This window comes from Heptranchias perlo, chromosome 35 (genome assembly GCF_035084215.1).
Source record: "Heptranchias perlo isolate sHepPer1 chromosome 35, sHepPer1.hap1, whole genome shotgun sequence".
Lineage (NCBI taxonomy): Eukaryota > Metazoa > Chordata > Chondrichthyes > Hexanchiformes > Hexanchidae > Heptranchias > Heptranchias perlo.
In genome coordinates, this window is record NC_090359.1 from 28,243,027 (window position 1) to 28,265,051 (window position 22,025).

Here is a 22,025-nt window from a genome sequence, read left to right on the forward strand (position 1 = left end):
GTACTGGGCCCTTACCCAGCTGTTTCTTGGCCTCAGCCCAGGTTGGCTCTGCCCCTCGAAGGATCATAACTGCTTGCATCACCGTCTCGACGAGAACAGGAGGACGGCCATAAGATTTGATTTCAGTCATGTCCTTTTTATTCAAGGACTCCAGAGCCTAGAACGTGATGGATCGAGACAATGCATTACACGACTGCCAGCAGTGCTAACTCAACCCTAGCAAGGTGTGCCATTTAAAACGATTAGTGCCTGGGAGGTAGACATCCCTTGGTAAATTGTGGTGTACCTCAGAAAAGAATGTTTTTTTGTTTTATAAATCATTGCTTAGGCCTCAGCTGGAGTGTTGTGTCCAATTCTGGGCACCACACTTTAGGAAGGATGTCAAGGCCTTGGAGAGGGTGCAGAGGAGATTTACTAGAATGGTTCCAGGGATGAGAGGCTTCAGTTATGTGGAGAGACTGGAGAAGCTGGGATTGTTCTCCTTAGAACAGAGAAGGTTTGGGGAGATTTAATAGAGGTGTTCAAAATCATGAAGGGTTTTGATGGAGTAAATAGGGAGAAACTGTTTCCAGTGGCAGGAGGGTCAGTAACCAGAGGACACAGATTTAAGGTAATTGTCAAAGAAGCCAGGGGGTAGATGAGAAGAAATTGTTTTACGCAGCGAGTTGTTCTGATCTGGAATGCGCTGCCTGAAAGGGCGGTGGAAGCAGATTCAATAATAACTTTCAAAAGGGAACTGGATAAATACTTCAAGGAGAAAAATTTAAAGGGCTGTGGGAAAAGAGCAGGGGGATAACTCTTTCAAAGAGCCGGCACAGGCACGATGGACCGTGCTGTATGGTACCATGATAATTAGCCCATGGAGCACTGCAAATTTAGTTTAAATATTTTGAAAAAGTTCGGTGTTACACGTCCAGTTAGGTTGACTAAAAAACTGCAAGTACAAATAACTCGGCCTCTCCCCCTCATTGGCTTCGTGCTTAGTTCTACATCCACTTGATTCTTCTGTATACAGTGCGCGCAGTTTTCTGGTTAACAGCCTTGATTATCAAGTGGCTGTGCAAGTGAGGCAAAGTGACTGTGTGACTGAGGCAAAATAACTTAACAGGCAGACCGGGGGCCTTGGCTTAATCTCTTCATCCAAAGAGGTGGTGCCTCCGATAATGCAGCACTCGTTCAGTACTGACTGGAGTTTCAGCTCAAACTCCTGACACGGGAATTGAACTCACAACCTTTCACCCTAGAGATGAGAGTGCCACTAACTGAGTCAAGCTGGCACACAATCCAACGTGACGTTCTGCAACAGCAGAGGATGTGAAGCAGCAGCAGGTGAGGGAGGCTGCGTGAGCAAAAGTCACATCATTTATTTCCAGTTTCGTACCTTCATCGCCTCCTGCAGTGCTGGCATGGCCTCATCCAGTTCCTTTTGGGCACCTGCTGCCATTATTTTGCATTTTATCTCTTCCGCTGCTATCTTCTCACTGTGAGAGCTTACAGTCTGTACGGACAGAAACACTCAATGAGGCCATCAGGACAATGATCATATTACAGTAAAAAGAGCTCACCCTTGTGACTTAAATCGGTAGGTCCCTGCCCGGTGTGGTTTTGAACCACAGAGGCCGGGAGGCTTCCAGGTTCCAGCTGAGACAGGCAGTATGGGATGCTACAATTGGGCTCGATGTCCTGAAATCAGCCAAGGTAGCTGATGGCTAACTAGTGACCCTGGCTGGAAGGTACACACACATGCTCACATTGGAAACAGCAGCCTCTTGGGCAAGGTGCCATAGAGCAGCTGCTGCCTGCGAGGCTGTTACAGAGGAACAGGAGGAGGCCTCTCAGCCTCTTGAGCCTGCTCCGCCATTCAATTAGATTATGGCTGTTCTGTACCTCAGTTCCATTTACCCGCCTTTGCTCCACATCCCTCGATACCCTTACCCAACAAAAATCTATCGATCTCAGTTTTGAAAGCTCCAACTGACCCCCAGCATCCACAGCCTTTTGGTGGGGGGAGAGTTCCAGATTTCCACCACCCTTTGTGTGAAAGAAGTGCTTCCTGATTTCACTCCTGGACAGACTAGCTCTAATTTTAAGATTATGTCCCCTCGTTCTGGACTCCCCCCATCAAAGGAAATAGTTTCTCTCCATCTACCCTACTGAATTCCTCCATCATTTTAAACGCCTCGATTATATTACTCCTCAACTTCTTAAACTCATTGATATACAACCCAAGTTCATGCAACTTGTCCTTATAATTTAACCCTTTTAGCCCCGGTATCTTTCCGGTGAATCTGCGCTGCACCCCCTCCAAGGCCAATCTATCCTTCCTGAGGTGCGGTGCCCAGAACTGAATGCAGTCTCTCCAGGTGAGGTCTGACCAAGGCTCTGTACAACTGAAGCATCACTTCCTCACTTTTGAATTCCAATCCCCTTGAGATAAAGGCCAACATTCCATTACCTGTGCACTAGTTTTTATTGATCTGTGTACCTGGATTTCTAAACCCCTTTTGCTCCTCCACAGCTCCTAGTCTCTCACCATTAAGAAAATATTCCGGCTTGTCTTTCTCGGATCCAAAGTGGATGACCTCCCACTTCCCCACATTGAGCTTCTTCTGCCATTGTTTTACCCACTCACTCAGTCTGTCTATGCCCCTTTGTAACTTCCCACTCCCATCATACCTCAGTGTGAGCCCATGCTGTCAGATGAGGAGAGGGACACAAAAAAAAACTCAATCTACAAATAGTGAGGTCAAATGGAAATGGAAAGTGGTCTCGCAGCATCATGTGAAACCCACCATCAGAATTCCCTGCAGAAGCAACAACAGCTTTCTCTGAGGTGGTGAGACAGATAACCCAGAGACCTCTACGGATTGGATGATCAAGTGGACACTGAGCCGGAGGGCAAAGAGTAGGTGGGGGTGGAGTTCAGCAACGGGGCTGAAAGATAAAAAGCTTTAGTAGTCTCCTGAAAACAGGGAGGGAGGGGGCACGGCAGAGGGAGTTCCAGACGGAACGGGCACCGGGCTGAAAGAGTGGCTGCAATTTGTTGGAGATAAGAATACAGGGAACAAGGAACAGACCAATGTCAGTGGAACAAAGGGCGCAAGCAGGGGCATAGGGCTGGGGAAGGCCACAAGGTAGGGTGGAGTGAAGCCACGGAGACATTTGAAGATGAGGATAAGGATCCTGAAATTGATAAAGGGATATATGCAGCCTGGTGAGGAGCAAGGTAACGGAAGTGAGCAGGTAAAGAACACATCCAGCTCATAGGACTGACAGGGTCAAGTTAGGAAGTTAGAAAAATTAGGCTGAAGAAAACAGAGAGGGGACCAGGGCAATAGAGGTCATCTATTTCCAGCCCCAGCACTGAGTTTCCTGCCTTTGAACCTAAATGAATGAATGGGGATAATGCGAGTGCACCTTCACTGCTACAGGAGCACTGGAGGGCTAATGGAAATACAATGTGGAAGAGATCTTCCTCTCCCACCTTCTGCTGCTCATCAGCCTCCCGCTTCTGCTGCACGATGATCACCAGGTACTCCTCACACTGTTTCTGGAACTCTGCCACTTTCACTTTGGCATCCTCCAGCTCGACTGACATCACCTCCACCTTAACGCGGGTGTCGTCAATCTTAGACAGTCCGTTCCGCAGCTTGTTGGCCTGAGTGCTCAGCTCGATCCGTTTCTCCTCCAGTAGCCTTTGAAACAAAAATCAGATAAACTCCCATCAGCACAGGCCAGCCTAACACAAGGCCTCAGGGCTATGGCAAGGTGCGACTGACTCAGCGCCACTGTGCCAAAGAAGGGTAAAATGAGCTGGGGTTGCTGCTCCTTATCACACTATCCTGCAGGAAATGGCATGTGGATGTTGGGATGAGAGCAGGAGTGGGCTCAGCTGTGAAGTCTCTATTGTGAGTAAGCCGTGACAACCTGGGTTTCTTTGCAGCTTGACCACTCCAGTGATGTCACTGACAGTGATGCACGTCTGCATGCCGTGGTGTCCAAACCGCAGCCGATGGCAGCCCTTGCCCTCCGACGCCTGCCAATCTGGCCATTGAAGCTGAGGTAACCCAGTGCTTGTGCTTGGATTTCTTACTCCCTGGTCGGCCCTGTTTGAACGCTGTGGGCCTAGAGGTTTGGACAGCGTTGTTTTTAGTGCTGTTGCCTCATTGACAAATAAATCCTAAATCAGAACATCAGGATAAGTCAGTGTCAGCAACTTGTGGCGTATGCAGATTAACGGAACAGGGACTTAAACTTTATACCAAAGCAAAATACTGCGGATGCTGGAAATCTGAAATAAAACAAGAGAATGCTGGTAAACACTCAGCAGGTCAGGCAGCATCTGTGGAGAGAGAGAGGGAAACAGAGGTAATGTTTCAGGTCGATGACTGGTACTGATGAAAGGTCATCAACCTGAAACGTTAACCCTGTTTCTCTCTCTCTCCACAGATGCTGCCTGACCCGCTGAGTGTTTCCAGCAATCTCTGTTTTTATTTTAAATTTTATAACTGGCCCCTGAAGCTCCACGGCACGCACCTACTCCTCTCACGAAGGCTATAGGCTTAGCCCTCCCCTGCCTTTGCGCTGCGTCGATGGTAGTGGGAGCCGTGACTGTTCCTGCCTGACCCTGGGAAACCACGCTACCATAACCTACATAACGGCAGTCACTGCACTCCAGCAAAGTAATTTACAGAGTGAAGTGCTTTGAGTTGAGGCACTGTATGAATTCCAAGTATTTCTTTTTTTACCAAGACGGTATATGCTGCATACCTGGCATGGTTAAGACTTTCCTTCCCCTTTAAGGATTAATCAGATTTGGTAATTGTTCAGCTTAAGTTGGAAGGAGCTTAATTTTGCAGCAGTAAAGTGCAAGGAACTAGCGTCAGTAAATGTCCAGACAGCAGGGAGTCAGCAATTCATGCTGGAAAATCACTCTATTGTATTGTCAGCTCCAGTCAAATGTGATCCAAGTGCATGGTTCAAAAAGACCACTTTCCCCATTCACTCTGATTGTATGAGATTTCATATTCAAGCATAAAATGAACCATAATTATTCTTTTAACGTTCAGCATAAGATTTACTTCACAATAGCCGCTCACTTCAGGAGTCTAACCACTTTTGTGTAAAGTGATTTTTTTTTTCCTCGAGCTTTGTTCCGATTGAATTACTGGATGATATCGCCCGTGGTACAAGATTTTGCCAGTGGCTGCTTTTCTCTTGTAGAAGGAAGGCTGAATTCTGTAGGCTCCTCAGAGTGAGGCGTGTCAGCGATGGGGAATTTGACTCTTTTCTACTTCCCCCACTCCCCAAAATGTCAGCTTCAAGCACTCCCAGGTCAGGTATAGAACAGACAGTTGAAGAATAAAGCTCCCTCTCTCCCCAACAACCTAACTGGGTACAATAGTGTACTGGCTGTGGTACTGGACTAGCAATGCAGGGGTCATCGAGTTCACACAGCATTCTGATTTGGACACATCCGTCATTGGCACTGGGTCAATATCCTGGAATGCCCTGTCTAATACCATCGTGGGAGCACCCCCATCACAAGGATTACAGTGGTTCAAAAAGGCGGCCCGCCACCACCTTCTCAGGGATGGGCAATAAATTCCGGCCTTGCCAGTGTCACCCTCACTCCAGAATATTTTTTTTTAATAAGATAAGAACTCTTCTGGAATATGGTAAAGCAGTTTATGAAGTAAAATTGTAATGGTACTCCATCGAGCGAGGAGACCTGCATGAACCATTTGTGTTATGTTGCACGGCCACCAGAGGAATTCCTACCCATGTGCCTTAACCCGGGCTTTAAGAGGAGTCTCCCCTTTTAGTGCAGAATAAGGGGCAGGTTTGCCCAACTAGGGATTGGATTGAGACTGCCCAAATTTATTTCATATGTGACCCTTACAGACAGACAGAGGAGACTCATCCCATCAGTCTGGGGTGGATTTGAACGCAGACGGAGGTGAAACGGCCGTGCAATCGCCCACTGGGCCATTCAATCCCGCTTGCTCTGTCATCCAATCCCTTTAATTGAAACACCCAGACTGACAAAATTACAGTGCATGATAACAAGTGGCACGAACGTCCAACGCACTTGTTTAAATAACCGGGTTAGCACGTCTGCTGAAACAGCAGAGAGAACAACTTCAAACAGTATGCCAGTATCCTACAATGTCATTTAGCTGTATGAATTTCATGCTAATCAATGCGAGGGTCAATAGGGCTGGGCAATGGAACACTTTCCTATTTCAAGGCAGCCAGTGCTAGTAACAAGCACTCTCAGTACTGGTCAAAAAACAAAACTGAAAATCAATAAATAATGCAAAGTGTGGATCCACTGTATAGAGTTAGAAACTCCAGGGCACATTACAAGCACACAGCAGTTCAGTTACAGTTAGTTCTGTGCTTGAGCTTTGCTCTTGCAGTTTGTGATGTTAGCTGAGCCCTGTGATGTGCTACATCATCAGACCAAGTGATAGTTTCCTCGTCTGCTTTTGTGAAAGCCCCGATTCTGGCTGGGTACAGAGCCACGAGTGTCAGCAGCCCTCTGGCACCTCACCCACTTCCCGCGTGAGACGGAACGGGCAGTGTTCACAGCTAGACACCACGATTGGGCATTGTCGAGCCCCAATCCTGTCTTCAGACACACACCTAGACCCACACGTGCGCGCGACACACCAGAGCCTCACATGCACGCGCGCGCACACCCACCCAGAAACTCTCATGCTCGTGTACACACACACCCAGAGCCTCACATGCTCATGTACACACCCACCCAGAAACTCTCATGCTCGTGTACACACACACCCAGAGCCTCACATGCTCGCGCACACACACACACAGAAACTCTCATGCTCGTGCACACACACACCGAGAGACACTCATGCACGTGCAAGCAAACATGCACACACACCCAGAGACACTCATGCTCACGCACACACAGCCAGAGACTCATGCATGCGCGCATACGCACACACACCCACACCCAGACACTCATGCTCGCGCACAGACATACACACACACACCCAGAGACTCACATGCACACAAACACGCACACACCCGCCCAGAAACACATGCGCGTGCACACGCACACCAAGACACGCACTCACCCGGACACACATGTGCGCGCACATGCCCAGATACACACTCATACGCACCCAGACACACACACACGTTACAGCAAGGATTATTAGCTAGTGATCAGGAGCAGGCTACGTAGTTTCCTGTACTGATACTGGGAGATTACAGTTATGTCTTACATGCTGCATGACAGTGATAAGTGCATTAATAGGATGAAGTTAGAGATCACGCCACCAGTTGGCACTCACTTTTTGTAGCCAGTCACGAGCTCCAGGTAGTTGGTTGGGGTGACGTAGTTTTGCCTCCGCAGTTCCAGCATCATTTTCTCAGAGTACGTTCTCACTGAACGGTGCATGGTCACAAAAATGTGCGCCAAGTTACTGCGTAGCTAGAACGGAAGGAACTCTTGGATTATATATTCTGCTGTGCAAATAGTCCACTCCATACACTCTTCCTTCTGCCTGCATCCTCACTATGTCTCACTCAAGACTTATCTCACCATCCCCCACTCAATTATTCTTCTCCAGGATCTCAAAACAGTGGAACTCTCCTCCCTCAGTCTTCCCTTCTTCTTACAACCTACAGGCTTTTAAAAGCCGAGCTCGACGTCACCTCATCACTACTTCTTAATTTACTTCAACTTTTCTCCTGCCTCTCTTGGCCACTTGCTGTCCAGTATCCTGCGCTATCGGCCTGGACCCTCCATCTGGGTTTCTCAGCTTGAAACCGTTATTCAATGGTTCTGAATCTAATCTTCATTCATGTTCTTCCTGCCCCTTTCCCATTTGTTAAATAACCCCCAGCCCCATCTTGTTTGAACTGCACCAAATGCTGAATGAGGGGGCGGACGGGTGACCAATGGCACCCAGTAAGTGCGGACCAGGAGGTACACTGACAGTCGTGGGCCGAAACCTGCCGGCCTGTCCTCGTGTGGCTCTTAAGTCTTTCACTTTTTTAAAATGTCTTTACAAATTGAACCTACAGCACAGAAACAGGCCATTCGTCCCAACTGGTCCATGCTGGTTTTTATGCTCTACATGAGCCTCCTCCCTCCCTACTTCATCTCATCCTATCAGCATATCCTTCTATTCCTTTCTCCCTCATGTGTTTATCCAGCTTCCCCTTAAACGCATCTACACTATTCACCTCAACCACTCCTTGTGGGAGCGAGTTCCACATTCTCACCACTCTCTGGGTAAAGAAGTTTCTCCTGAATTCCCTGTTGGATTTATTAGTGACTATTTTATATTTATGGCCTCTAGTTTTGGACTCACCCACAAGTGGAAACATCTTCTCTACATCTACCCTATCAAACCCTTTTATCATTTTAAAGACTTCTATCAGGTCAACTCTCAGCCTAGAGAAAAGAGCCCCAGCCTGTTCAGCCTTTCCTGATAAATATATCCTCTTAGTTACTAAAAAGAAAACATGCAGGATTGTATAAAAGTGAAAGATAGAGCCAGCACAGTTTCACACATGTATAGTCTTCAAGCTAGCTCACCTGATATCTCAGTTGGTAAAAGAGCAGAGTGGAAGTATGCAGGTCAGGAAAGTCCCCGGCTCACTTGCTGGTCAATGCTGAGTTAGATGATCTCAGCCCAAGCAGCAGGACAGGCACCGCAATTTGCATCAGAACCCCTGGGCTAGGGAGGGGGGGAAATCAGCCAATGTTCCCACTTCTGATTGCTGTCCAATTACTCCAGCTGGAAGATGCGTTTATGCAGAAGTTGGGTGAGGCCAATTGCCATGCTCCACTGCTGCCCCAGCTAACAGCACAGGCCAGGGATTGAACCTGGGACCACTACAGGTCAGCATCATACACAGTGACTGGAGTGCCCTCCATTTACCTTCGACCTAAGAGGCCACAGATCATTCTGACCTGAATGATTCCTTACCTCCTCTGGTCCTCCAAGGTCTCCTAATGGGAATGATCTCTTATCTCCTCTGGTTCTCCAAGGTCTCCTAATGGGAATGATCTCTTCCCTCCTCGTTCTCCAAGGTCTCCTGATCTGAATGATTCCTTACCTCCTCTGGTTCTCCAAGGTCTCCTGATGGGAACGATCTCTTACCTCCTCTGGTCCTCCAAGGTCCACGCTCAGCAGGTATCTCTCGGCCACTTCGAGTAAGGCATCGTTTGGCCATTCTGAGAACCAATCAATGGTGGTACAGTTCACCAGTGCAGGGTACTGGCGAACACGATTCCTTTAAAACAGTTAAAGAGAAAATAAAATGTCCTTGGGCAGCTTACTCTGGTGATTAAAAATTCCGTGTTGCAATGAAAATCACAAGGTATAAATGAGGAAGGCCAATCAGCCTAAAATACCTCAACCATCAAGACAGACCCTGTACCCCACCTCTCAGAGCATCTACCTGTATCTTAAATGGTTCAAGGGGATTTCACTTCCACTGTTGTAAGTGACGTCCAATCCATGCGTTGATCACTCTTCTGGGGGTAATTTTGACTTTGGGTGACAGTGTAAAATGGGCGATATCGATTCATTGACTTCAATGGAAATGAAAATCGGGAGAGATCTATAACACGCGGGTGAATCGATATTGCCCGTTTCACACTATCATCTAAAGTCAAAATACCGCTTGTGTGTGAAGAACTAATTGAGTGGCTGTGGGGAGCTGACACAGCTTTCATATTTTCTTGACTGGTCTCCTGCTTCTGCCAATTTGGGCAGCTACAGCCAGAGAATTAAGAACATCATGAGAACCTTAATTAGCGCTTCCAGTACCCACTTGGCCGCTCTGTGAAGACCCTTTTAACCCTCATATGTACAGTCCGCTAAGCGCTGACTACGCATTGCGCGGCAAACGATTCCTGTGCTATGCCAGTAGGTGGGCCTCCCACTTCAGCTCATGTGGATCCACACACTGTGGAACATAGCCCAGTCAAACAGAGTCATGTTTACAAGCCAAAATGAAGACACATTCGCTCTTTTCTTGAGTGCAGCTAACAGCTTACCATTGGTAATCCCCCTGCCCTCTCCCCCAACGCCCAGGCACCTCTGCTGGACTTCTTGGCACGACCATTCAGGGAGGCAACTGAGATAAAGATCTGTCTCTCAAACACCGCTCTAGGCAAGTTGCAAATATTTCAAGAAGAATTAGTGGAAGTATCAGAACTGCCTGTTACTGTCTAACTGAGAGGGAAAGCGAAGACACCCATCATCCAAACTGGACGAACTCGACCACTTTAGGACAATGGTGAAGAGCTCCATAGTGTAGACAATGGGGCAAAGAAACAGGGCATCAGATAACGAAACTGAAGAAATGAAAAAGAGAAAGCCACACGGGCAATAACTTAACATCACGAGCTTATCGACCTCAAAAACACAAGTCAAAGGTACACAATTCTTAGGGTTCCCCTTATTGTGGTTGAGTTTGTCCAGTTTGGATGATAAGCTGTCTTCACTATCCCTTTCAGGTTTCTCCTAACCTGTACCAGACAGTAACTGTCAGTTCCAATACTTTCACTAGTTCTTCTTGAAACCTGGACTCACACTATTGGCACATGGTTGATGCTGAATAAACATCTTCAGAGCGAAAATAACATAGAACCTTTGGTCTCATACCGATAGATCTCACTCATACCACAGTCTCCATCACAACTGCTTACCTGAAAGGGTCTCCGACAGGACTCATGCACATCACGACATGGAGATTATTACGCACTCTTTCCATTAGAAAATTGAACATGCTTTCAGTTGTTTCAGAAATGGACTCTTCCTTTGCTTCTTCCAGCAAAGAAGATTTAATCTGGGAATGGAGAAAATGATTAACAACTGCACTGTACCTTACTCTGCTTCAGTGGCTCCCGGATTAGATTTGGCTATGATCCAAAGCAAGTCCATAGTTGCCTTGTAGCCCCAGACTAGCAAAAAGCTACGCCAAACTATCAATTTTCAGAAAGCAGGTGCCACAAGTGGGACCGCACATTTCTCCTGTTAATAATTTCAGTGAAAATGCCGCCGCAAGGGTGGATTTCCCATTTTGTCACACCGACATTTTTGCTAAAATTATCGGCATGAAATGAGACCATATCCCAAACAGTCAGCCGGTACGCTCTGTAACTTCGATTCACACTATCTGGGGAAAGGGGGGGAAAAAAAACAGAACTCATTGTGCCATCTCTGACTCTATTCTTTCTTCCCAGGACGTCAAAACTGTGGAATTCCTCACCCATTCTCTGTATTCCCTTCCTCTGAAAATGTACAGGCTCTTAAAATCCAAACTTGGAGTCACCGAACCAATAATTATTGATATCTCTTGTCTTCTCCACTCCAAAGACTTGAGCACGTAATCCAGGCTGACACTCCCAGGGCAGTACTGAGGGAGCGCTGCGCTGTCGGAGGGGCAGTACTGAGGGAGCGCTGCGCTGTCGGAGGGGCAGTACTGAGGGAGCGCTGCGCTGTCGGAGGGGCAGTACTGAGGGAGCGCTGCGCTGTCGGAGGGGCAGTACTGAGGGAGCGCTGCGCTGTCGGAGGGGCAGTACTGAGGGAGCGCTGCGCTGTCGGAGGGGCAGTACTGAGGGAGCGCTGCGCTGTCGGAGGGGCAGTACTGAGGGAGCGCTGCGCTGTCGGAGGGGCAGTACTGAGGGAGCGCTGCGCTGTCGGAGGGGCAGTACTGAGGGAGCGCTGCGCTGTCGGAGGGGCAGTACTGAGGGAGCGCTGCGCTGTCGGAGGGGCAGTACTGAGGGAGTGCTGCACTGTCGGAGGGGCAGTACTGAGGGAGCGCTGCGCTGTCGGAGGGGCAGTACTGAGGGAGCGCTGCGCTGTCGGAGGGGTAGTACTGAGGGAGCGCTGCACTGTCGGAGATACCATTTTTCGGATGAGACGTTAAACTGAGGTCCCATCTGCCCTCTTAGGTGGACATAAACGATCCCACGGCACTACTTCGAAGAACAGTAGGGGAGTTCTCCCCAGTGTCCTGGGCCAATATTTTTCCCTCAACCAACATCACTAAAAAGCAGATTATCTGGTCATTATCTCTTTGCTGCTTGTGGGATCTTGCTGTGCGCAAATTGGCTGTTTCCCCTACATTACAACAGTGACTACAGTTCAAAAGTGCTTCATTGGCTGTGAAGCGCTTTGGGACGACCAGAGGTCATGAAAGGGGCAATAGAAATGCAAGTTCTTTCTTTCGCACTATGGGAGATTGCTAAAAGATCTTGAATAGAGCAAGGATTCCAACGAGCAAGGATTCCCACAAGCAAGGCTTTAGATCATAGCGTACAGTCATATTGACATTTCTGCGCCAATGCAAAGTTATTTTGGGAGTGCATTGAAAGTGGCTGAATAACTGCGAGTCAGGTCTCAATCTAATTGTGCGGAGTACTGGAACACAGAGTGAAGTTGGGTTTAAAATAGCGTTCAGTCTGTCTGCCACAGAAGGAAAAGTGGAAAAAATAAATCTTGGTGGAACGGTTTAATCTGCTCTCCACTGAATCTTTCCTGAACAATTCACATTTCCTCTGGTGGGGACTCTGTGCTCACTTATTTAGGCCAGCCTGAGGTACAAGAGGTAACCTGACAAGATCATGCTCCCAGCACAGAGCCTCACCCACAGGGACTGCATATCGAGAGTTCGGGCACGGAGGGAAATTGTGAGGGCATCTACCCTAATCCCAATACGCTCTCCCAGCAGGCGAGGCCCTGCTCTGGGAGCAAGAACTCAGAAAATTATTTCTATGGCCTAAGTGACATGTTGAATGTCAGTTGGGCAAGACAGCTGGCTAATGACAGGGTCCTTGAACTAGTACAAGTGAGACGTGCTTAGTGCAATACTAAGGAAGTGCTGCATTGTCTGTAGTGCTGTCTGCCAGCCAACTCATTAAAGTGAGGCCCTCTCTGCTTGCTTAAGTGGATGTAGACGATCTTATAGAACTATTTGAAGAGGAGCAGAGTGTTCTTCGTGGTCCTGGAGGCAAAATCCTTCCCTCAACCAACACCACCAAAAGCACAGATTAATTGGACATTCATCTCATTTGCTGTTTATTGGACCTTGCTATGCAGAAAATAGCTGCAGAGCTTTCCTGAATAACAAGTCACTGGACTTCAAAATAAAACTTTGGGATGTCCTGAGGAGGTGAAAGGGAAGTTCTTTCTGACCGGGCCATATGCAAGTGTAGGGAGCCTGAGCAGGCACATGCACTAGCCTTGTATCGCACACCAGCTACTCACCTCTTCAAATTCGTCTGCTTTGAACAGGTTTGGAACTTCTCCTGAGCTCAGGATATTATTAATATCTTCTAAGAAGGACTCTTCAACTAACTGGGTGTCCGTAAACAGGAACATTGTCGGGTTATTTTCAACTCCTGCCTCACGGTAGATTTTCTTGATGTCTACAAATGTACAGTTGAGTTCAGTCAACAGAAAATTATTTTTATTATATTTAAATTCCCTCCCCAGTTCCCACCTCCCTTCCTCAAACCAATGAGGTGACGGGCACCATCTTGTACTTAGCCCATGTGACCATTCGTTTGTGTGTGAGCCTAGACAGTGGAGGGCACCACTCCTACCTATCCAGTCGTAGCCAGAGAATCTGCTGCGATGGCTTCTCTTTCCGCTCCCGCAACGTTACTTCTGGACTCCCCCAAGGATCTATCCTTGGCCCCCTCCCATTTCCCATCTACATGCTGCCCCAAGGCGACATCATCCGAGAACACAATGTCAGATTCCACAGATAACACCCAGCTATACCTCACCACCAGCTCTCTTGCGCCTCCACTGCCTCTGGGTCATCAGACTGCTTGTCCGACATCCAATCCTGGATGAGCCGAATTTTCCTTCAATTAAACTTTGGGTAGGCCAGAGCCATTATCTTCAACCCTCGCCACAAACTCTGTTCCCTAGTCACCGACTCCATTCCTCTCCCCGGCCACTGTCTCAGGCTGAACCAGTCTGTTCGCAATCTCAGCGTCCTATTTGACCCTGAGCTGAGCTTCCGACCCCCATTATCATCTCCATCACCAAGACCGCCTGCTTCCACCTCCGTAACATCGCCTGTCTCCGCCCCGCCTAAGCTCATCTGCTGCTGAAACCCTCATCCATGCTTTTATTATTTCCAGACTTGACTATTCCAATGCTCCCCTGGACGGCCTCCCATCTTCCACCCTCCATAAACTTCAGCTCATCCAAAACTCTACTGCTTGTATCTTAACTCGCATCAAGTCCCGTTCACCCATCACCCCTGTGCTCGCTGACCTACATTGGCTCCCAGTCTCCAAACACTTCCCATTTTAAAATTCGCATCCTTGTTTTCAAATCCCTCCATGGCCTCGCCCCCTCCCTATCTCTGTAACCTCCTCCAGCCCTACAACCCTCCGAGATCTCTGTGCTCCTCCAACTCTTGCCTCTTGTCCACCCACCAGCCCCCCGCCCCCCACCTTCACCCTACCATTGGCGACCATGTCTTCAACCATCTAGGCCTTAAGCTCTGGAATTCCCTCCCTAAACCTTTCTGCCCCTCTCTCCCCCTTTAAGACTCTCCCTAAAACCTACCTCTTTGACTAAGCTTTTGGTCACCTGTCCTAAAGACTTTTTCTTTGGCTTGGTGTCAATTTTTGTCTGATAATTGCTCCTGTGAAGCGTCTTGGGATGTGCAAGTTGTTGTTTTGAACCCAATCCTGTCCTCACCCAACATCCATACACATGCACTTTCCAGCAGTCATCACTAAATAGAATTTTGGTACTCATAGCCCAGGGACAGTACAGCCAATATTACTGCCTTTGCTCAGCTGAGATGGATTAATTCCATGCAGACTGAGACTTGCCTGGAGCGTATGGCTCAGGATCACACTGGGTGGTACATTAAAAGCCACATAGCCTTTGGGGATCTAAGACAGGCACTTTCAAAAAGAAATGAGACAAGTAAGGTTAAATGTCTGAGGGCAGAAAGGGCATTAATATATAACAATACCGAGACGCTGCAGCCCAGAGGCAGACTTACCTTCTCTAAACTCCAGCTTGCGGTAAACCTTGGTAACTTCGATTTTGTAGGTGTTGTAGTCAGAGATGTAAGCTGCTAGCTGAGATAGGCTCTGTCGCCCACTGCCCCCGATTCCAACCAACAGCATGTTCCCACGCGGCTGACTGATCACACGAACAATCCGCGTCACTAAGGAAGGAAGAGTGAAGAGTACAAATCGAAGCAGACTGGCTGGTATGTGGAACAGATCTCTTGCAGCTCTCCTGTGGAGCACTGCGTGGCACCTCCGACCTCCTAACCCAAGGCCAATGTGACCAGGAACTGGATTGGACTGTTGTAGCCAACAGACATCCCATCCATTGGGGCTGGTTTTGAATGCAAGCGCCAGACATGAAAGATCAGTGATAGAGGCTTTGAAATCAGCTTTTAAGATAGAATAAACCAACACAACTGGACAACTGGACAAAGTAGGATGCTTCCCATGTCCTCCTGCCCAGCCAGTCCCCCAAGGCCATCTCCTGCACAAACACCCGGTCTTAAAGTATGCTATATTGGTATCGCAGTATTATAACTATAGCAACAGATTCATCACATCACATCAAGTTGGCAGTAAATAAGGAAGTCAAGAAACTTTTTCACCAAAGCGTAATAGAGCTATGGAACTAGTTCCTGAAACAGACAGTACAAATAGGTCCAGCAGACAACTGGATGTATTTCTGGGGTTATAGGGGAAGGTTTTCTCTGCGTACTACATGCAGCAAAATCATGAATACAGATTTTATAATTTCACAACCCACAGAAGAAATCTTAACTATGGTGACAAGGCCTGTAGGGCTAATTGATGGAAAACAGATGGGCTTAATGGCCTTTCCCTGTTCTTGAAGACTTTTTGCTTCTGAATGTGCTCCTGCCAATAGCAAGAGGAACAGCTGCACCCGCCACTACGTAAAGCAATGTAGGACGCTGGAGGATCGTTACCGTGTTCGATAGCGTCTCTGAACAGGACGAGGCTCATTGACACCACCCCAGGGGTTGCGTTATACTCATCCAGCTGGGTCTCCATGTACGTTTTCAGGACCTTGAAGTTTGTTAGGTCTTCATACACGGGCGGATCTCCTCGCATGAAGTCGCCTGACACAAAAGAAAGACACCCCCATTAATCTACAGCCCATTTGCAAGAGAGCTGCCCGCGTACTTCCAATGGGTGACTAGTGGTCCTTGGAATTAGGTTTGGCATTTTATCGTACAATGACAACAACTTGCATTTATACAGCGCCTTTAACGTAGTAAAACGTCCCAAGGCGCTTCACAGGAGCGATTATCAAACAAAATTTGACACCGAGCCACAAGGAGATATTAGGACAGGTGACCAAAAGCTTGGTCGAAGAGATAGGTTTTAAGGAGCGTCTTAAAGGAGGAGAGAGAGGCGGAGAGGTTTAGGGAGGGAATTCCAGAGCTTAGGGCCGAGGCAGCTGAAGGCACGGCCGCCAATGGTGGAGCGATTAAAATCGGGGGGTTGTAGGGCTGGAGGAGGTTACAGAGATAGGGAGGGGTGTAGGGCTGGAGGAGGTTACAGAGATAGGGAGGGACGAGGCCATGGAGGGATTTGAACACTCTTCACCTGGATGGTGAGGCCCGAGGTGCCCCCGGTATTGGGCCTCAGACCGCATTATAATGGAGCCGGTGAGGTGCAGCAGCCCAAAGGTGAAGAGCAGTGCAAGATCGGGCCTCTGCTAGTATCACAACAGCCCTCGGGTAAGCGGGTCCAGGGTCTGTGCCAGGGATCGTGGGGGCCGGGTCCGGAGATCTGGGTTGGGGGTGGTGGGGGGAGATCAGGTATCGGGTCTGATCGGGGATAGGGACAGGACGCCGGAGGTGGGGAGAGCAGCTTATGTTAAATGTGGGGGTTGGGGTGAGTACTCCTCCAGGTAAGTAAATAATAAGAAACTTACCTTGTAGGTTGGAGGTGATCCCAAGGTCTGGTTCCCCCGAGTGTAACCAGTGTCGGCTGCCTCTGAGCAAACCAATCAGGCAATGGGGGCCTCAAACAGGCAGTGGGTCCCTTATTTGCATATGCAAAGGGACTAACACCTGCTTCAGGCGAGGGGACAGGACGCCTATTTCTTCCTATCCCAACATGGCGGATGGCACACATCTGGCTAGAAATGTTGCCTGTCATATAAGTGTCTTAGTTTGCCAGTTAGCTCCCGAACTTATTGGCCAATGACTCTGGCAGCATGTGCCATCAGGCCACCGATTCAAATATTTTTTTTTATATATCACCATCCTGATAAATGCTCCAATATTAGTCTTGCGTCTAGCACGCATCCATCACAACTCCAAGTGGCGTACCTTGAAATGTCGCACTTTGTCATGCATGTAAAGTACGCATTGCCTTTGCACCTTACGGGTCAAATGTCGTATTCACAAAACAGCGACAGACCAGAAAAGAGCAAGGCAGGCAGGCATTTCTGAGCTTGCTAACCTGGCCTCTTCCCAAGGACCAAGCTTATCCATAGGGATTACATGAGCAGTGACCTTAAAGGCACAGTCCAAGTTAAAACACCTATACCAAAGCACCTGTACATCACAACTGTGCTTCAGGCTACCCACAGGTGATGCCATGGTATTTCAGCTCGCGTTATTTAAAATCATGAGCAGAGAGGAAATTTCATAGAATCCCTGAGACGGGGAGGCACACTTTATTTGTGTACATTGTATTTTTTTTTAATTTTGTGCGTCCACTCTTACCAAAGATGGGCGACTGCTTGTTTGGACAGAGGCTGTGGAAAGTCATGTCTAAGAAGGTGCCTAATTTTTCAGTCAGTAACACCACAAACGTTTCCATGTCTTTATGGTCCACCAAGCGATCAGAAAACACCCTGCATCAATCAGACAGGAGAGGTTAATTCGGCCTTGTGACAGGAGCAAAAGGCACTTCAAATACTTCTACTGACATACACCCGAGAATGCTACAGGGAAAATAACTGGAGCTTTTTGGAGGGGTGAGGGGTGGAGCCGAGCTCTACAAACCAGGAAGCGTATTTGGTTCGATTCCTGGCCATGCCGAGACGGCTGAAAGCAGCTGGGACGGCAGTTTGGGATTCAGCATCCGCGAGCGAGGGGGGAAAATAACATCATACCCCCCAATCCTGATCGCGGTCCAGTGAACGCTGGGTGAGGACAGGATTGGACTTGGCTGTGATGCCCCTCTCCTGGTCCAATATCCCACAGTCTAGATTTGCACATGAAGAACCCGACCCTCGGGTAATGGGAGGGAGGGGGATGATAGTGCCCGTGGAACTGTACCCCAACACCGTGTCAGGAGAAAAATCGGAAAAGATAACAAGTAAGAGAGATACCTGAAGCACTCATGCACCCATAGCCGTGTGATACTTGTTTTTGTGTCATGGTAATCTTTGTGTACACGAAGCATTCCTTGGAATATCTGTGGGCAGCAATCAAAATAGCAGCAACATTAGGTACAAATAAGGGAGATGGGGGCGGGTGGATGTACCTCAGGGCTGGCTGGGCTAAACTACAAACACACATCACCATTGTTTCTTCTTGGCCAATTTTTTCTCCTCCTTGCCAGCAGCCCTCCAGTGTCTCGGTCAAGGGACCATCCGTCTCACATGGTCCCAGAAAGTGAATGTCGGTAGGTATTCGTTCATGGAGAGCATAACAGCCGAGCCTGTGTTGTCCTCACAAGACACTTCTCAAGGGCACTTTCCGGCAGGGGTCACTACTGAGAATTATGGCTGCTTGTTCTCCTCCCTAGCCCAGGGAACTGACGTCAATTGGAGCCCTATTGATGCCTTGGCTAAGATCTGACACAGCACAGAACTGAAGACCTTCTGCTCTCTATGGTTTAGGAATACACTGGGTGAAGGCTTTACTTACAAGGTCATCAGGAGGAGTGAGAAACAATGTCATGGATTAAAAATAAATACAGCATACTCCTTCTCGTCCATCAAATCTCATAACCTGGTCATTGACTTACAAGTAAAATCCATCGCTGCTTTAAAGCAAAACAGACTAGACAGAAAACAAGCAGGGGTGGGGTTTCAGAAGGAAAGATGGAAAATATAAATAGATGAGGGAGAAGGCAAAATGTGAGAGATAAGTGAATTGGAGCGAGCAGAGAATAGGAGAAAGGGGTAGTAGAGAAAGGGGAAATGAGAGAGAGGGAATAGGAGAGAGATGAGAGATAAGGAATAGAAGAGAGATAATGAAGAGAGACAATGCTAGAGAGGAAGACAGAATAGAAAAGAGAGGGGGAACAGTTGAAAAAGGGGACTAGGAGAGGTAAGAGATAAAGAACAGAAGAGAGAGATAATAGAAGAGAAACAATGCAAGAGGGGGAGACAGAATTGAAGAGAGGGGCAACGGGAAAGAGAGAACAGTAGAAAGATTGAGAGCAGGACAGATAATATGAGAGAGACACTGAGAGAGGATAGGACAGGAGGAATGAAAGGTGGAGCAAGAGAAAAGGTACCTTGGAGATATCCCTGAGGTTGAAAAGATAGTGAATCTTAGTTGGTGTCGGTAGGAATTTCTGAATAACTGCATTGTAAAGCTCGATGGTGGCTTCTGTAATGATGTTGCCGATGGGCTTCATCTGCTCATCGAAGTCCTGCAACTTCTGGTTTATCAGTGTACTGAAAATACGCTTAATCTGGGATGTCTACACAGGGAGAAAATGTTCATATGTCAATCTACCCAAGAATTTAAGAAACAATGCAAGTTAACAAGACAATCAGTATAGAGGTACATCTGTAAACATACATGGAAGGATACAAACCGTCAATTAGGGAATCATTAGGGTTGCAATATATGACTACTTAGATGGAGAGGGACATATTAGGGACACCCAAGATGGCTTCAAAAAAAGGAGGTCCTGTCCTACTAATTTGATTGTATTTTTTGAAGAAATCACCAAGATGAGGGAAACCGGTAGATACTGTCTACCTAGGCTTCCAAAAAGCTTACGATAAGGTACCGCATCGTAAGAAACTTCTCTACAAGATCAAAGCCTCTGGTATCAGTGGCAATCTACCGTGCTGGAAGCCCATGGACAGACAGTGTTATAGATGGATTTGGATCTGTTTGGAGACCGTTCACCAGTGGTGTCCTGCAGGGATCGGTGTTAGGACTGTTGCAGTTTACTATTTTCATCAATGATCTAGATGTGAGTGCTGGGGGAACAATCTACAAGTTTGCAGATGATACTAAGATATGTGCGAGAGTCAGGACTGCAGACGATGCTCGACTACTACAGGCAGATATGGGTGCTTTGGGGGATTGGGCTCGTGACTGGCAAATTATGTTTAACTTAGAAAAGTGCAGTGTTATGCACGTGGGCATGGCTAATGTCCAACATTCATACGCCCTTCAGGGAAAAGGACTAAAGCCGATGGAGGAAGAAAGAGAACTGGGCGTTCTAGTGCATAGATCTCCAAAGGTTCATGAGCAATGCAGTGAAGCGATAGCGACAGCAAGTAGGGTGCATTTATGGGACAGTTCACTAGAAGGCAAAGCAAACAATTCCGTTCTTGTGCAAGACTTTGGTTGGGCTTCAGTTAGAATACTGTGCCCAGTTTTGGTCTCCTCAGAGGGATGGATGATATTCAAGCTTTGGAAAGGGTGCAGAAAAGGGCCACGAGATTAATTCCCAGTTTGAAGTATCTTAGTTACCTGGACAGGCTCAAAGTGTCGGGACACTACATTTAGAGAAACGTAGATTTAGGGGTGATTTGATCGAGGTTTATAAGACAAAGGGAGTAGGTTGTGCTTGTATGGACAGTTTGTTTCAACTGAATAGCTTAGGGAGGACCAGGGGTCACAATTTTAAGTTGTGCCAGGCCAGATCGAGGTTAGATGTCAGGAGGTGGTTCTTTTCCCAGAGAATAGTTGTCCTCTGGAACAGGCTGCCGGCTCGTGCGGTGGACGCCGATTCGCTGAATCCCTCCCACCGTGAGCCGGACCTGTTTCTGGCTGGGGCGGAGATCACCTCTTACAAAAGGTACTGCATAGAATTCAGGGCCAGAGTGACCTCCTGGTCTGGTTTCGATCACCTAAGGGAGTCAGAGAGGAATTTCCCAGATTATGTTTCCCTAATTGTCCTGAGATTTTATCTGGTTTTTCGCCTCTCCCAGGAGATCACATGGCTTTTGGTTGGGATGGAGAGTGTATATATTGTGAGGTATTGTAAGTGTGTGGGGACAAGGCCGGATAGACCAGAAGGTCTTTTCCTGTCTGACATTGTTCATATATTCTTATGTTTAAGGTTTTTGCATTGATAGCAATTTAATTACATTTTTAACCTTATTTCTTTCTTCCTTTTTTAAAAAAAAATCAGAGAAATAAATGAGATTGCAATTATATTACCCCTCCCCAAAGAAAGACTACCTACCACAGGAAACGTCATGTTGATCAGATTAAAGCGGCTTTGGAGACGGGGCGAGACGATCGTTCTCCCTCCTCCAGGAGGGCCCATCGCACCCATCAGAAACATGTCCTGAGAGATAAACATTAGCACGTTGTAAAAATGTCATTTGCATAAAATGGTAAACAATACCTGGCATTTCTATAGCGTTTTATCATCTTGAAATGCTTTGGGCAAATGGTTATTTTTGAAGGGCTGGATATAGTGACCCCACTGTTCCCGGCCAGAATAATTCCCCCGTCAATCACGCCTGAAGACCGCACTGCTGGAAGTGACTGGGATTGATTTTACACATATCGTTTGTATGGAACTATCCTCCACTCACTGGATTTTGCTGGAGAAATCACCCTGCTTTTATCGGGCAACATATAATCATCCTGTTTCTGTCATGAGTTCTGTTTGCTGTAGTTCATAGAGACTCTTTTTAAATAGACTCTGTAGACTGTTCTCTGCGCTGTTTAAATAGACTCTGTTTGCTGTACATCCCGGCCCACCTCCAACTCATTGGCTGACACAGTGGTGTTAATGAACACTCTGCTTTTGAAGTGCAGTGACTGTTATGTGC

At 47.6% G+C, this 22,025-nt stretch overlaps 1 protein-coding gene across 1 annotated transcript in view; it reads right to left on the reverse strand.

Annotated features, from left to right (window-relative positions):
* dnah2 (dynein, axonemal, heavy chain 2) overlaps nt 1-22,025 on the reverse strand; it is a 174,476-nt gene that overhangs the window by 51,180 nt on the left and 101,271 nt on the right. Inside the window, exons 50-62 of the mRNA XM_067972290.1 lie at nt 21,428-21,532; nt 19,511-19,699; nt 18,375-18,460; nt 17,764-17,894; nt 15,991-16,143; nt 15,034-15,201; nt 13,266-13,426; nt 10,703-10,842; nt 9,147-9,279; nt 7,326-7,465; nt 3,485-3,695; nt 1,382-1,498; nt 16-157 (exon numbers count right to left, since the gene is read on the reverse strand). Of these exons, the coding sequence (XP_067828391.1) occupies nt 16-157; nt 1,382-1,498; nt 3,485-3,695; nt 7,326-7,465; nt 9,147-9,279; nt 10,703-10,842; nt 13,266-13,426; nt 15,034-15,201; nt 15,991-16,143; nt 17,764-17,894; nt 18,375-18,460; nt 19,511-19,699; nt 21,428-21,532 (1,876 nt within the window). The remainder of the gene's footprint in view (nt 1-15; nt 158-1,381; nt 1,499-3,484; nt 3,696-7,325; nt 7,466-9,146; nt 9,280-10,702; nt 10,843-13,265; nt 13,427-15,033; nt 15,202-15,990; nt 16,144-17,763; nt 17,895-18,374; nt 18,461-19,510; nt 19,700-21,427; nt 21,533-22,025) is intronic.